This window comes from Bombina bombina, chromosome 5 (assembly GCF_027579735.1).
Source record: "Bombina bombina isolate aBomBom1 chromosome 5, aBomBom1.pri, whole genome shotgun sequence".
NCBI classification, from domain to species: Eukaryota; Metazoa; Chordata; class Amphibia; order Anura; family Bombinatoridae; genus Bombina; species Bombina bombina.
The window spans coordinates 990,128,544-990,143,873 of record NC_069503.1 but is presented as its reverse complement, the minus strand read 5'-3'; the positions used below and the strand labels follow the sequence as shown (position 1 = coordinate 990,143,873).

At 36.1% G+C, this 15,330-nt stretch overlaps 1 protein-coding gene across 1 annotated transcript in view; it reads left to right on the top strand.

Moving 5' to 3' along the window:
• INTS8 (integrator complex subunit 8) overlaps positions 1–15,330 on the top strand; it is a gene marked incomplete in the record, with an annotated part of 407,787 nt that overhangs the window by 1,732 nt on the left and 390,725 nt on the right. Inside the window, 1 exon segment of the mRNA XM_053715214.1 lies at positions 6,086–6,280. Coding sequence (XP_053571189.1) covers positions 6,106–6,280 — 175 coding nt within the window.

Here is a 15,330-nt window from a genome sequence, read left to right as displayed (position 1 = left end):
CACGTCATCATTAGGTTCCTTAATAAAGTCCCATGGGTTTCAATATAATTTCTATGCCGATGACACCCAAATCTACCTCTCTGCACCAGACCTACCTCCTTCCTTACTAACCCTTGTCACTAACTGTCTTTCTCATATCTCATCTTGGATGTCCTCTCACTACCTTAAGGTAAATCTCCCCAAAACTGAACTCATTATTTTTCCCCCTTCTTCCAATATCTCCACCCCCAAATTTTCTATAACTGTTGATAATTCCATCATTACCCCTACCCCGCATGCCCGATGTCTCGGGGTCACACTTGACTAAGACCTTTCCCCCCAAGGCAGAACATAGAGTGATCTGAGATGTCATCGCAGAAAATGCAGCATGTCTGCAGAAAGAACAGGAACTGTTAGCACTTTAACTTTTCAATGCTGCTCCACATTAGGCTGTTCTTTTTAAACAGAGCTGTTCTCAGGCTGCATTGTATAAGTTTTCCTTAACACAGTGCATCCAGAGCAAAGTGCTGTTTGAAGACAACAGTCAAATATGCAGCAGTGCTACAAAGCAGCAGGGCATTGATTGTTGTCTGGCTCTGGGATTTTTGCAAGCTCGTTCCCTAGCTTTTCACAGTCTGCAAAGCTGTTTTTCTCTGAATGTAAGATGTTTATATGAGCAATGCACCTTTTTTTATTACTACATTTCTATGTTAGACTAAGAGAAAAGAAAACAAATTAATTCAAGAGACATTTTACAATTACTTTTTTTTTGTCTGCAGCTAATTTGCAATGCAATTTTCAACTACTACACTAGATTAGACAACTTTAAATATTGCTTTATTCTCCAGTTAACCAACCCATTGCAATTGATCTGGTGATTTAGTGTAACTGACAAATTTACAATTTTATTTTATTTAAAATTGACCTGCAGAAAAATTTTCACTAAAAAAATCTCATCGCAGAAAGTGAAAAAAAGTTCTGTCTCTGGGACCTTTCCTTCACTTCTCACATTCAGTCCTTGGCTAAAGCCTGCTGCTTCCACCTTAAAAAAACATCTCTAAAATTAGACATTTCTTTACACAAGACACAACTTAGATTTTAATTCACTCTCTCATCCTTTCCCGTATCGACTATTTCAACTCCGTCCTCTCTGGTCTACTTAGCTGCCGCATAGCTCCTTTACAATCCATTATGAATGCCTCTGCCAGGCTCATCTTCCTTACACGTCACTCTTCATCTGCTGCACCTCTCTGCCAATCCCTTCACTGGCTTCCTCTTGCCTCTAGGATTAAACACAAAATCCTCCCTCTGACATACAAAGCCCTCAACTGCACTGCTCCCCCCTACATTTCAGAACTTGTCTCCAGATACTCTCCCTCCCATCCCCTTCAATCTGCTCACAATCTCCTCTTCTCTTGTTATTCCTCACATTCCCGTTTACAGGACTTCTCCAGACTGGCCCCCATCTTGTGGAACTCCCTGCCTTGCTCCACAAGACTCTCCCCTAGTTTTAACAGCTTTAAGCACTCCCTAAAGACTCTACTATTCAGGATGCATACAACCTACACTAACTTTTCCTATTCCATTGCTTTCCCCTTGAACCACTTAGAATGTAAGCCTATGAGCCCAGCTGTTTGCAGATCGCCTTCATAAGAGCTGACTACAACAGTGAAACTCTCTGCAGGGCCCTCTACCCACTTGATCCCTGCAAAAGTTATCCTGTTTACTCCTGTTGGTACTCATGTTTACAGCGCTGAAGAATCTGTTGGCGCTCAACAAATAGCTGATAATAATCCCTCTATATAAGAAAAATCAATCTAGACTGAGCCAAATGATATTGATCATATAATATGGCACCAAACTAGGCACCCTAGCATCCATGCATTTTAATGGGAAATTCTGAATAAGGAACCAAGCTTTTAATCTATTAAACCCGTATTGGCTCACTCTTATTTGGCTTGTTTTATACTAATTGGTCATCCCTCTATATAAGAAAAATCAATCTAGTCTGAGCCAAATGATATTGATCATAAAATATGGCACCAAACCTGGTACCCTAATTTCCATGCATTTCAATAAGAGATTCTGAATAAGTAACCAAGCTTTTACTGTATTAAAACCATTTTGGCTCACTCACATTTAGCTTGTTTTATACTAATTGGGCATCTCTCTATATAAAAAAAAATTAAATCTAGCCTGAGCCAAATTATATTGATCATATGATATTGATATGGTATCAAAACTGGTACCCTAATTTTCATGCATTTCAATGGGAGATTCTGAATAAGTAACCAAGCTTTTACTGTATTAAAACCATCTTGGCTCACTCACATTTGGCTTGTTTTATGCTAATTGGGCATCCCTCTACATACAAAAATTCTATCTAGCCTGAGTGAAATGATATTGATCATATAATATGGCAACAAACTTGGCACCCTAGCATCTATGCATTTCAATGGGAGATTTTGAATAAGTAACCACGCTTATATTATATGATCAATATCATTTGGCTCAGGCTAGATTCATTTTTTTTATATAGAGTTATGCCCAATTAGCATAAAACAAGCAAAATGTTAATAGAGTAAAAGCTTGGTTACTTATTCAGAATCTCCCATTGAAATGCATGGATGCTAGGGTGCCATATTATATGATCAATATCATTTGTCTCAGGCTAGATTTTTTTTATATATAGAGTTATGCCCAATTAGCATAAAACAAACCAAATATTAGTGAGCCAGGATGGTTTTTATAGAGCAAAAGCTTGGTTACTTATTCACAATATCCCTTTGAAATTCATGGAAATTAGGTTAACAGGTTTGGTGCCATATTTTATGATCAATATCATTTGGCTTAACCTAATTTTAACTTTTTATATATAGGGATGCCCAATTAGTATAACACAAGCCACATGTGAGTGAGCCAAAAGTAAAAGCTTGGTTCCTTATTCAGAATTTCCTATTGAAATGAATGAAAATTATGGTGCCAAATTTCATGATTAATATCATCATATTAACTTTGCTAATTGTTGTTAAATAAATAATTACTTTCATGAATAAGAAGCTAACCTGAATAAGATGCTGGGTGAATAGTAAGCTAACTTCAATCTTCGAATAAGAAGCAGGCCGAATAAGGAGCTAACTTCAGCATCATTGTAGCATTGGACTTTTGTATTTAGCTATAGTTAAAGGGACAGTCTATCTACAATAGAATTTTTATTTTTTTAAAAGATAGATAATCTCTTTATTACCAATTCCCCAGTTTTGCACAACCAACACAGTTATAATATACTTTTTACCTCTGGGATTACCTTGTATGTAAGCATCTTCTGACAGCCCCCTGATCACATGACTGTGACTATTTAAAATCTATTGAGTTGCATTTAGTACTGTGTTGTGCTAACTCTCTAAAACAACTCCCTGGGCGTGAACACATTGTTATCTATATGGCTCAAATGAACTAGCAGTCTCCTGTTGTGAAAAGCAAATACAAAAGCATGTGATTAAGAGGCTGTCAATAGAGCCTTTGAAACAGGCAGAAATTTAGAGGTTTAAATGTTATTAAGTATATTCATCTAACAATGCTTGTTGTGCAAAGCTGGGGAATGGGTAGTAAAGGCATTATCTATATTTTTAAACATTAACAATTTTTGAGTAGACTGTCCCTTTAAAGGGAAAAAAAAGATAACTGTAACCTAGGTTTTCAAAATGCTGCAAGTTGCCTAAACTAGCTATTAGAATTTCAACATGTGCAGGTTACAGAATTTAGCTTTTTTGTCCTCTCTAGGTAGAAAGGACAATTTTACACAAAACATGAGATGTTTAATGGGATAGAAAAGTCATTACATGGGTGCATTTAATTTCTAAATAGAAGCATTTTTGCAATATACTTACATTAGCAAAATGCTTTTAGTAAAAATCATTATTGGTTTTCAGTGGTAAAAGTAAATACGCTGTGTGGGCCCGTGCACTAGTATTCAACAGCATGCTTAGAGAGCAGGCGGTAGTGTGTATTTAGTCAGTGAAAACTTAAAGGGACAGTCAACACCAGAATTTTTGTTGTTTAAAAAGATAGATAATCCCTTTATTACCCATTCCAATGTTTTGCATAACCAACACTGTTATAGATATATACTTTTTATCTCTGGTTACCTTGTATCTAACCCTCTGCAAACTGCCCCCTTATTTCGGTTCTTTTGACAGACTTGCATTTTAGCCAATCAGTGCTCACTCCAGGTAACTTAACGTGCATGTGCTCAATGTTATCTATATGAAACACATGAACTAATGCCCTCTAGTGGTCAAAATGGATTCAGATTAGAGGCAGTCTTCAAGGTCTAAGAAATTAGCATATGAACCTCCTAGGTTTAGCTTTCAACTAAGAATACCAAGAGAACAAAGCTAAATTGGTGATAAAAGTAAATTTGAAAGTTTTTTTAAAATTATATTTCCTATTTAAATTATGGAAGTTTTTTTTGGAGTTGACTGTCCCTTTAATTTGTGCAGTACAAGCCACAACTGACTCTCTAACAAAGTGTGGTGTTTGAATACTGGTGTGTATGGTGCTTGAAAAACTCTCATTGCAAATGCTAGGTTTTAGGGCCTTTAACTGTAGCAAATTGCCTTAGAAATTGGTACTCATAGTTGCTGAAGTCCAGCAAAAGATCTTCATCTATGTGCTATTTCTTTTGACAGACTTGCATTTTAGCCAATCAGTGCTGACTCAAAACTCCACAATATTATCGATATGGCACACACAAACTAGCACTCTCTTGCAGCCTTCAAGGGCTATGAAATTAGCATATGAGCCTACCTAGGTTTAGCTTTCAACAAAGAATACCAAGAGAACAAAGCAAATTTGATGATAAAAGTAAATTGGAAAATTGTTTAAAATTTAATGCCCTATCTGAATCAAGGAAGTTTAATTTTTGACTAGAAGCTACCTTTAACTTAAAGCTATTGGTTTCTAAATACATATTCATACATTCACAACAATTTCACCTTTTGTTGCCAGTAACAAAAATTAAGCAGGAATTTAAACTAATACATTGGTGAATTAACCTCCACAGTTGCTGGAACATACACCCAACAGGATGTAATGTCAATGATTGCTATGTTACTTGTCCAGAGTAAACTATCTCTAGTTTGTTGGTGGAAAGCCCCAGAGGGCCTACAGCAAGATAGGTTCGTTTAGCTTCATACTATATAGCAATTACTTCATTGCAGATATTTTTTGAAGTTTGAAATTGATTTGTCAGTGCCTGTTTATTTTAAACAATGTCTGCTTATATCGGTAATAATAGCTCTGTGTTTTCACTAGATGATAAAGTTTCTAATTCGTATAATTAACCCTTTCATAACAGGGTCATAATGAAATCCTGCGATCGTGTACGCAATCGCGAGATTTCAATTATGGGATCGGGTCAGGGGGGCGTCCGTATGATGCTAGGCACGCCCTCCAGACTGTGATCACATCCAGGAAGCGCCGTTGGCTTCGGGACAGCTAAACGGCTATGACGTTGTATTCCGTCCTAACAGCGCTAAAGTCCATCGCCGTTTGGACAGAATAGAATGCCATAACGGTGGTAAAAGGTTAAATACGAAATGGAAACAATATTTTCAATTGACTTTAATTCATCCATTCTAATAAAGAAACACTATAACTTACTTTTTTTATATAGCAATGAAATTCTAATATCCAGTGCTTTGGCCGCCCACTTCAAAAGTAACTTTTTTTGTTAGCTAACGGTCTGAACTGTTCTCCAGTCTGCACTCTAGCCATACGGCACTCACACAATTATTTTTTTTTTTGTAGCTAGAGTGCCGATTGGAGAACAGTTCAGACAATTAGCTTGCAAAGCCTAATTTTAAGGCACTCTAAATATTTATGTATACATGGAACATTATTATGCCGATTGTTCTATATTTTCTTGCAATAACTTGCTGGAAGAAGCACAAAACTAATTTTGCAAGGTAATTTTATTAGGTAATTATTTTAACCAAACTTTTAATATCATTATCGTCTAATATTTTAAATTAGACGACAATTAATTTTATTTCTTTCTTTTATGTACATTTTTCCCATTTTAAATGTTTACAATACTTTTTAGAAAGTATAACTTGCAGAAAAATGAGGAAGAAAAGCCAAGCCGGGGATAAAGTACAGGGGAAGAAGATGAGTGCGGAAGCAGCAGATCGAGAGGCAGCAACTTCTAGCCGGCCGTGTACTCCTCCGCAGACTTCATGGTTTGAATTCTTGCTTGATGAGTCATTGTTGGAGAGTCATTTGCAGAAATCTTTTCCAGGTACAATAGGTTTAAGCGTAAACCCTTAATGTGCAGTTTTTTTTTATATATCTTTATTTTCTGTTTGCCATACAAAATGTAATTCAATTATAATTCCACAAGTAATATAGCATATATTCATATTACAATAACGAATATTTCATTAAATAATAATTCTTTAACGAAAATTTGTAATTCCAAGTGATACATATATCCGTTAACCTGTCAGAAAGAAATTTTCACATCACACTTAGCATTCCTATATTACGATCATCGTACTAATTATGGCCATTTTCCATAAATAAACTAAAAACCTAAATGACAAAACAAAACAAGACAGGGCAAAACAAAAACAAAAAAAAATAGATTGAATTTTGCATTTTTCTCTCTCCCTGTTTTCCACGGTCTTTGTCTTCCCACCTCATCTTCACCAGTTCAATATATTCCGTACCCATAAACGGAGCAGTTAATTGTCTCTGAGTTTCTATTGGGAAGCTCTTAATTATTAATCCCCATTTATAAAGGAAACTTCTAACTTGGGATTCTGAATTCACAGATATATCGAATTGTTCCATAATTAATTGATTTTGAAGTTTTTGAATAAATTCCTTAATACTAGGAGCTTTTTTAGATTTCCAGTATTTTAATATCAATAATCTAGCAGTTATAATTATAATATTCAATTGGGGAATATTTTTGAATAATGTTCCGTCCTGCGTTACAAAAAAGAACACCTGTTTATCGGTTAATTGAATATTAGTCGTATTAATTTTATTAATCCAAGTATTTATTTTATGCCAAAATAATTTCACTTTAGGACATCCCCAGAAACAGTGGTATAGATCTGCATTTATAATCTTACATTTCAGACAGCGTCCCTCTGTTTTATCCCATTTAGCTTTAACCTGTGGGGTAACATATGCATTATTTACAAATTTGGTATGTGTTTCTCTCCATGATGAAGAAATTGTCACCCTATCTATTAGGTTAAAGCTTTGTTGTAACCTTTTTGGGGAGATCTGCCATTTATCTGCTAATTTTTGAAGATTCTCATGGCCAAATGTGGAGATAATTATTTTATATATGATCGAGATACTGTATTTACCAGCCTTAAATAAAGTAAAAGCCGGTTCCAACATATTCCAAGACTCAGATGTTATATTTTTCTGTATGATTCCTTGTATATAATGTCGTATCTGCAAAAAAGCGAAGAAATCTCTATTTTCAATGTCAAAATCTTGTTTAAATTCGGAGAACTGCTTACATACCTTTGCTTCTAGGTCGATACATTGATGTACCATTTTAATTCCTTTCACTGCCCAATTTTTAAAGATTTTTGAGCCTAATGCTGGAGTAAAATTAGGATTACCGTTGATAGTTAAATATTTAGAAAAAGTTGGGTTAATACCTAGTATTCTAAGCATTTTCTGCCATGCCGTTATTACACACTGAATCACAGGAAAATGACTAATTTTAGTAGGCCATTTATCAGGTAACGTATGAAGAAGTGATGTAAGAGAATATGGAGATACTAACATGTCTTCCACTGGGAGCACGGCATAATAATCCGCACTAACCATCCAATCTATTGCGATTTTACATATACACGATAGATTATACATTTCTACATCAGGTAAAGCGAATCCACCATTAGTTCTAAAGAGGGACATTTTTTTAAACGCTATTGATCTTCTTTTCCCTTTCCATATGAATTGTAAACATGCTCTTCTATAAGCAATTAAATCTTTCTTTTTTATCAAAATTGGAAGGTTCTGCATTAAATAGAGTAGTTTCGGAAAAACAAGCATTTTAATTAAATTAATCTTACCAGTTATAGTAAGTTTAAATTTTGCCCATTTTTCCATATCCCGCTTTATTTTAAGAAAGATCGGGGGGTAATTGAGATCATACCATTCTTTATAATTTTTCGATAATTTAATCCCTAGGTATGTAAAGGAATCTTTTGCCTCTTTAAATGGGGATGAGTGGTATGAATTTTAGCCAAAAAATTCTGTTTTTAATGTATTAATCTTATAACCTGAAAAGGCCCCGAAATCTTGTAATATCTGTATTAGCAAGGGTATATCTTTTTTTTTGTATTTGTTAATAATACTAACAAGTCATCAGCATATAAGAGTGTTGTTATTCTTCTAGTACCTAGTTTAACCCCATCTAATTCTTTCCTCAGCAGGATCGCAAGGGGCTCTAGGGCCAAATTAAAAAGATATGGAGACAATGGGAACCCTTGTCTCGATCCCTTAAGAAAGGGGAAATTGTTCTGAAGATGTTCCATTAATAATGACCGATGCCCTAGCTGAATTGTATATTGACCGTATAAGGTGAAAGAAAGGGCCCTCGACTCCATATTCCTTAAGAGCAAAAAATAAATGGTCCCAAGTAATGGAGTCGAAGGCCTTCTCCGCATCAGTTGAGACTATGGCTGCATCCTTTCTTCTAGTATGCACCCTTTCCTTATCTTGTATATAATATGAGTTTAATAATAAGTGAAGTTTACGTAAATTGCGGGTAGAATTCCTCCCTGGCATAAAACCTACCTGGTCCTTATGTATCAGAGATCCAATAACAAGTTTAAGCCTTGATGCTAAGATAGACATAAATATTTTATAATCACAATTTAGAAGTGATATTAGTCTATATGAGCTAATCTCTTCTGGATTTTTCTTTTTTTTAAGGACCAATGTGATAAGTGAAGAGGCAAAAAATCTTGAACATAGGACATTATTAATAAAATACTGGTTAAACAAGGTAACTAGTGATGGGGAAATTTCTTCCGAAAGAATTTTGTACAACCCAGCAGGGATCTGATCTGGTCCCGTAGCCTTATTAGCTGCTGATGCTTTGATAGCATTAGTCACCTCTAATAATGTTATAGGTATATTCAATTTATCTAGGCTAATCTTATCTAATAATGGAACCTGTATTTTACCCCAAAATTCCTTCTGAATTTGAGGGTTTATTGGTGATGCTGAGTACAGATCTCGAAAATAACAAAATGCATAATCTTGAATTTCTTTAACATGTGTAATTCTACCAGATTCAGTTTTTAATGGCTTCGATCATTTCTCTCTTTTTTTTAGATTTGGTTAAATTAGCTAGATGTTTCCATGCTTTACCGCTATGTCTGAAAAAAAAAACGTCTTCTAAGATCCTCCTGTGCCACTTTTAGTTCTAAAAAGAGTTCTCTTTCCTTTTTAACTTTACGATATAGTTCCCAGTATTTATTAGAAGGATCGCTAATATAAGTGTTGTAGCTATTACGTAGCTGATTAGCAAGTTCTATATCCTTCCTTAGATTATTGCGTTTCTGCATGACCAGATATGCTTTAATGTCCCCCTTTATTACTGCCTTGAATGCTTCCCATAAAGTTTCTATTTTAATTCCTGGTGTAGAATTGATCTTAATATAATCTGACCATTTTAATTTTAACCATGTTTTAAATTGGACATTTTGAGCAAGATATCTTGGGAAATAAAATCTATTAAAATTATTTTCTTGTGGCTTCCGAATTCTAAAATTAAGAGTAAGGATAGCATGATCCAAATTAATAATTTTATGTATATCAGCCTGTAATTCTAATCCAAGTATTTTATCGCTTACCAAGAAATAGTCTATTCTAGACATCGTTTTATACGAACGGGATTCACAAGAGAATTTCCTCAAATCTGGATTTTGAATCCTCCAGATGTCTTTACTATGTAATATATTGCAGAAGTTTTTAAATATTTTGACTTCTTGTTTACTGTTCCTATTCTGTGCAGGCTTTAGCCTATCCAATGTAGGGTATCTAGCTAAATTAAAATCTCCTGCAATAATCAAATTATCTGTAAAATTAGGTAGTAATTTAGACTGTAAATTAATCCAAAATTGCTTATCCAATTTATTAGGTCCATAGACATTGCATAATATGAGGGGCATTCCATCTAACTCTTAATGTATAATAAGATATCTTTCTTCTCGGTCAGCCTCAGTTCTTAAAATTTTTGTACTGTAGTTCTTTATGAAAGAGAAAGGCTACTCCTTTTTTCCTATTTGTACAATGGGTACCTACTACTTCCCCTACCCAGTCAGTTTTTAATTTAACTAATTCTGTATCCTTTAAATGTGTTTCTTGGAGAAAGGCAATATTTATTTTGTGTTTTTTAAGTTGTGCTAGAATATTTTTACGCTTCTGTGGAGAGGAAATCCCACCAACGTTCCAAGATGCTAAATTAACTATTTCTACCATATAAAATTATAAAGAGTACACAATTAAAGCTGACTATATATTTATTTATTTTTTTCCTTATCTTTCCCTTGACTGCAAAGAAGGGGAACAGAGAAAAAAAAAATTAATTTGAGCAAGGTCAGGCTCTTGAACCAACATTTTCATATATTTATGTTCCATGTCAATCAAATTATACATCTCAATTTAAGACTAAATAAACATAGCTATTTAGAATGATAAATTGATGGCCTTCAATTTAGCAAATTCTTTTACTTCTCCTCTGGATTATTTAAAATCTTATGTATGCCATCATTTATTACCTTAACTTTTGCGGGATAGATAACCGTGGCCTTTATCCCGGCCTGGGTTAATTTTGTGCATAGGGGAGCTATTTCTTTCCTCCTTTGAGATGTTTCAACTGAAAAATCTTGAAACATTAATAATGGTTTAATTTCAATTAGGAATGGGGATTTCTGCCTGTAATAATACATCATCTTAATCTTATCCTGGAAATCAAGAAATTTGGTAATAACCGCCCTACTCCTGACTGTTCCATCAGGTAACGTTTTAGCTGGCCCTATACGATGCACTCTTTCTACTGCAAAAGGTCAGCTGGTATTCCTAGTTGTTGGGGGAGAGTTAACGAAATAAAATTATGTAAATCTTGATATTCCTTTGTCTCTGGAATACCCACAAACCTGGCGTTATTGCGCCGTGCTCTATCTTCTAGCTCAGTAATTTTACACTGTAAGTTCGTTATTTTGGAGTTATGCTCTTTAGTTATTTGCTCCTGTAAAGTCATAGTATCTTCTAAGTCAGAGATGCGCTGCTCTGCTTCATTTAGTCTAGATGTAAATTGTTTAATTTCTGAGCTTAAATTACATATATCTGATTTAATTTGGTCAAATTGCGGCAGCATAAGTTCTGCTATCTGTTTGACTATGTCTTGCGGATCTATCGTATTTAACTCTGTTGCTGCCGTCATTAATGGTATATTACCATGGTTATCCATGCTAGTCCTGTTTTTTCTATCTCTGGTTTTTACTGGCATGTTTGGTGATTGTGATCTAAAGTTAGTGACAAATTTCTCCATGTGAAAAGGCAGAAAAAGAAAGAAAGTGAAAAAAACAAAAAAAACAAAGTGATCTTAATTATGATAGAGTAATTGGTTTACCTAAAAAATACTATCTAAAGGTGAGTGCTTTATAAATAAATTGACTCTATGTATATAAAAATTAAAGTAATTAGTTCTGTTTGAAAATTATTATTTTTCCCTCCTTTTTTTTTTTTTTTTTTCTTCCTCCTTCCCCTCTCTCTCTATTTCCCTCTATACACACATAAGATCAAATCATTATCAATAATTTTCCTTAGACAACAAAAGTAGATAAATCTTTAAGTTGCGTATAAGATGCTATTACCTTAAAAGTATACCATGAATAGTTTTAAATCCAGCAGCTCTTAAATACTAGGTACATTCTCCTTAATATCTTATTTTACAGTCAGCAATTATTACAATCAGAACAATATAATACTTATTTCTCAGAACGACCTGAAAGGTCACGGTGAGAATGTAACGTCTTTCCAGTTAATATGTCCAAAACAATAGTTCTTCCAAAATAATCTGTATTTAAACAAGAAAAATTTAAGGCTAGAGAGTATATAGAAAAATACTTGATTTACGTTACCACTCCTTGTAGCCGTGTTAATAGTAGAAGACGTTTCTACAAGCTGGTTTCTTCTTGTATAACTTTATAGATATATTAATCATAGGGCTAGAAAGTCATCCAAAATCTGTTATTATACTCAGTTCAGAGCATCATAATTTTTTTTTTTTCTTTTAACTTTTAATTAGCTTCAGTACGTCCTAGTATTATATCCCAATAGTGAAAGGCCAATACTGCATGTAACTCTAAACTTCTATATGGCAAACAGAAGACCATATATCACATGCTGGCACCTCTGTCTATAGACGCTGTGGTAACAGAGAGACTGTTAAATGTAGCACAACAAGAGTATGAGGCTATAGCTGGTAACATGCACTCCTGTAGGCTTGGTAACAATTGAATAGCCAAAAACAAATAAGTAAGCCTTCCTGTAGAATTAAGGGTCTTGCAGCTTTATTCCAATAACCAAGGTGGGATGTCTAAAAGAGCAACTCCCGTGCTATACCCTGTCCGGTGGTGATTCAAATAGCAGAAAGAAGAAAAGACGCTGTGCCGCTGCTAGGTGACCTGTTGTATAGCTAAGCATATGCAGGAGTCTAAGACCGTAGCTTGCATTAGGTATTTCTGCAGATTTAATAAGGAGTAAGCAGACTGTGCCTTTGCAGCTTGTTCCAAAAAAAACCAGGATACAGCGTTCTGCAGTTGTAACTTTTCTGTAGATATATCAATGTAGCAATCTGCGGATGTAGCGTTCTGTCAATGTAGCAATTTAACAATCTGCAGTTATAGTGTTCCGCTGATTTAGCGTTCTGCAGATATGGCGTCCTGCAGGTATGGTGTTCTGCCGGTGTACTACTATTGTAGCTTTCTATGGATATGGCGTCCTGCAGGTATAGCTTTCTGCCGGTGCAGCGCTCAGCGTTCAAACGCCACCCTTGGCCGACCGCATCTAGATGAAGAACCCGGGAAACCTCTATGAAGAGACTAGTAGCAGATCCTGCAGGTAAAGCGTTCTGTCGGTGTTCTACTGGTGTAGCGTCTGCAGATATGGCGTCCTTCAGGTATAGCTTTCTACCGGTATTCTGCCGGTGTAGCGCTCAGTGTTCAAAACGCCAGCCTTGGCCAAACGAGTGTAGGGGAAGGACCCGGGAAACCCCTATGAAGAGACTGATAGCAAGCTGCTCAACATGTGAGCTCGGAATCCAAGTTGCCGTCACAACCCACAGCATGTAAGGATATGCCGGTGTAGCGCTCAGCGTTCAAGCGCCAGTCTAGGGGAAGGATCCGGGAAACCCCTATGAAGAGACTGGTAGCAAGTCCTGCAGGTAAAGCGTTCTGCCGGTGCTCTGCGGGTGTGGCGTTCTGCAGATATGGCGTCCTTCAGGTATAGCTTTCTACCGGTGTTCTGCCGGTGTAGCGCTCAGCGTTCAAAGCGCCAACCTTGGCCAAACAAGTCTAGGGGAAGGACCCGGGAAACCCCTATGAAGAGACTGGTAGCAAGCTGCCGTAACAACACACAGCATGTAAGGATATGCTTGCGGTGGTAAGTATTGCAAGAGGCTCTGCTCAATCCCACATGAGTAACTACACGCCAAGAACCCAGCGTGTCTCCACCTCTTCCTGTCTCCCCTGTCCTTAATGTGCAGTTTTAATATACAGATTATATTTCTTTATTATAACTGTATTTGTAATTATTCAAACTTGCAAAACAGTGGTAAGAAAGCAGCTTAACCCCTTAAGGACCACAGCACTTATCAATTTTCTGTCCGTTTGGGACCAAGGCTATTTTTAAATTTCTGCGGTGTTTGTGTTTAGCTGTAATTTTCCTTTTACTCATTTACTGTACCCACACATTATATAAAGTTTTTCTCGCCATTAAATGGACTTTCTAAAGATACCATTATTTTCATCATATCTTTTAATTTACTATTATTTTTTTTTTTTAATAAAATATGACCCCCAAAATCTGTTACACATCTACAACCAGCAAAAAACACCCATGCTAAATAGTTTCTACGTTTTGTCCTGAGTTTAGAAATACCCAATGTTTACATGTTTTTTGCTTTTTTTTGTAAGTTATAGGGCAATAAGTACAAGTAGCACTTTGCTATTTCCAAACCATTTTTTTTCTTCAAAATTAGCGATAGTTACATTTGAACACTGATATGCCTGAATATCCCTTGACATATTTTTTTTAGTAGACAACCCAAAGTATTGATCTAGGCCCATTTTGGTATACTTCATGCCACTATTTCACCACGAAATGCGATCAAATAAAAAAAATTGTTCACTTTTTCACATTTTAGGTTTCTCACTGAAATTATTTACAAACAGTTAGTGCAATCATGGCACAAATGGTTGTAAATGCTTCTCTGGGATCCCCTTTGTTCAGAAATAGCAGACATGTATGACTTTGGCATTGCTTTTTGGTAATTAGATGGCTGCTAAATGCCGCTGCGCACCACACTTGTATTATGCCCAGCAGTGAAGGGGTTAATTATGTAGCTTGTAGGGTTAATTTTAGCTTTAGTGTAGAGATCAGCCTCCCACCTAACACATCCCACTCCCTGACCCCCTTCAAACAACTCTCTTCCCTCCCCCACCTCACAATTGTCATCACCATCTTAAGTACTAGCATAAAGTCTGCCAGTACTAAAAATAAAAGGATTTTTTTTATTTTATACAGCAGTGATGGATCCCACCTTAGCCCCCAACCTCCCTGATTCTCTCCCCCCCCCCCATACAGCTCTCTAACCCTCCCCCTATTCTCCACCATCTTGGGTACTGGCAGCTGTCTGCCAGCACTCAATTTGCTCATAAACAATTGCCCAGTTTGCTGAAACCCCAATTTTCTGTAGTGTAGCTGCCCATCCCCCTCCCAGATCCCTTGTAGAATAGCTAATTTCCCTCTCTCTACCTCCCCCTCCCTCTCCGGACTCAATGGAGCGTGCGTGCACACGCCCCACGCGCTCCAGATCACTTGCGTGCTCTGCAGGAACAGGATTCGGAAGTCCCTCCAATGATGGGCCGCCTACCTGCTACGGCTCCCACCCACCAACGATCGGCACCATCGCTGGCCGATGCAGAGAGGGCCACAAAGTGGCTCTCTCTGCATCGGTGTGTAAAAAAAAAAAAAAAAAAAAAAAAAAAAAAAAAGGTATTGCCGTGATGCCTCAATATC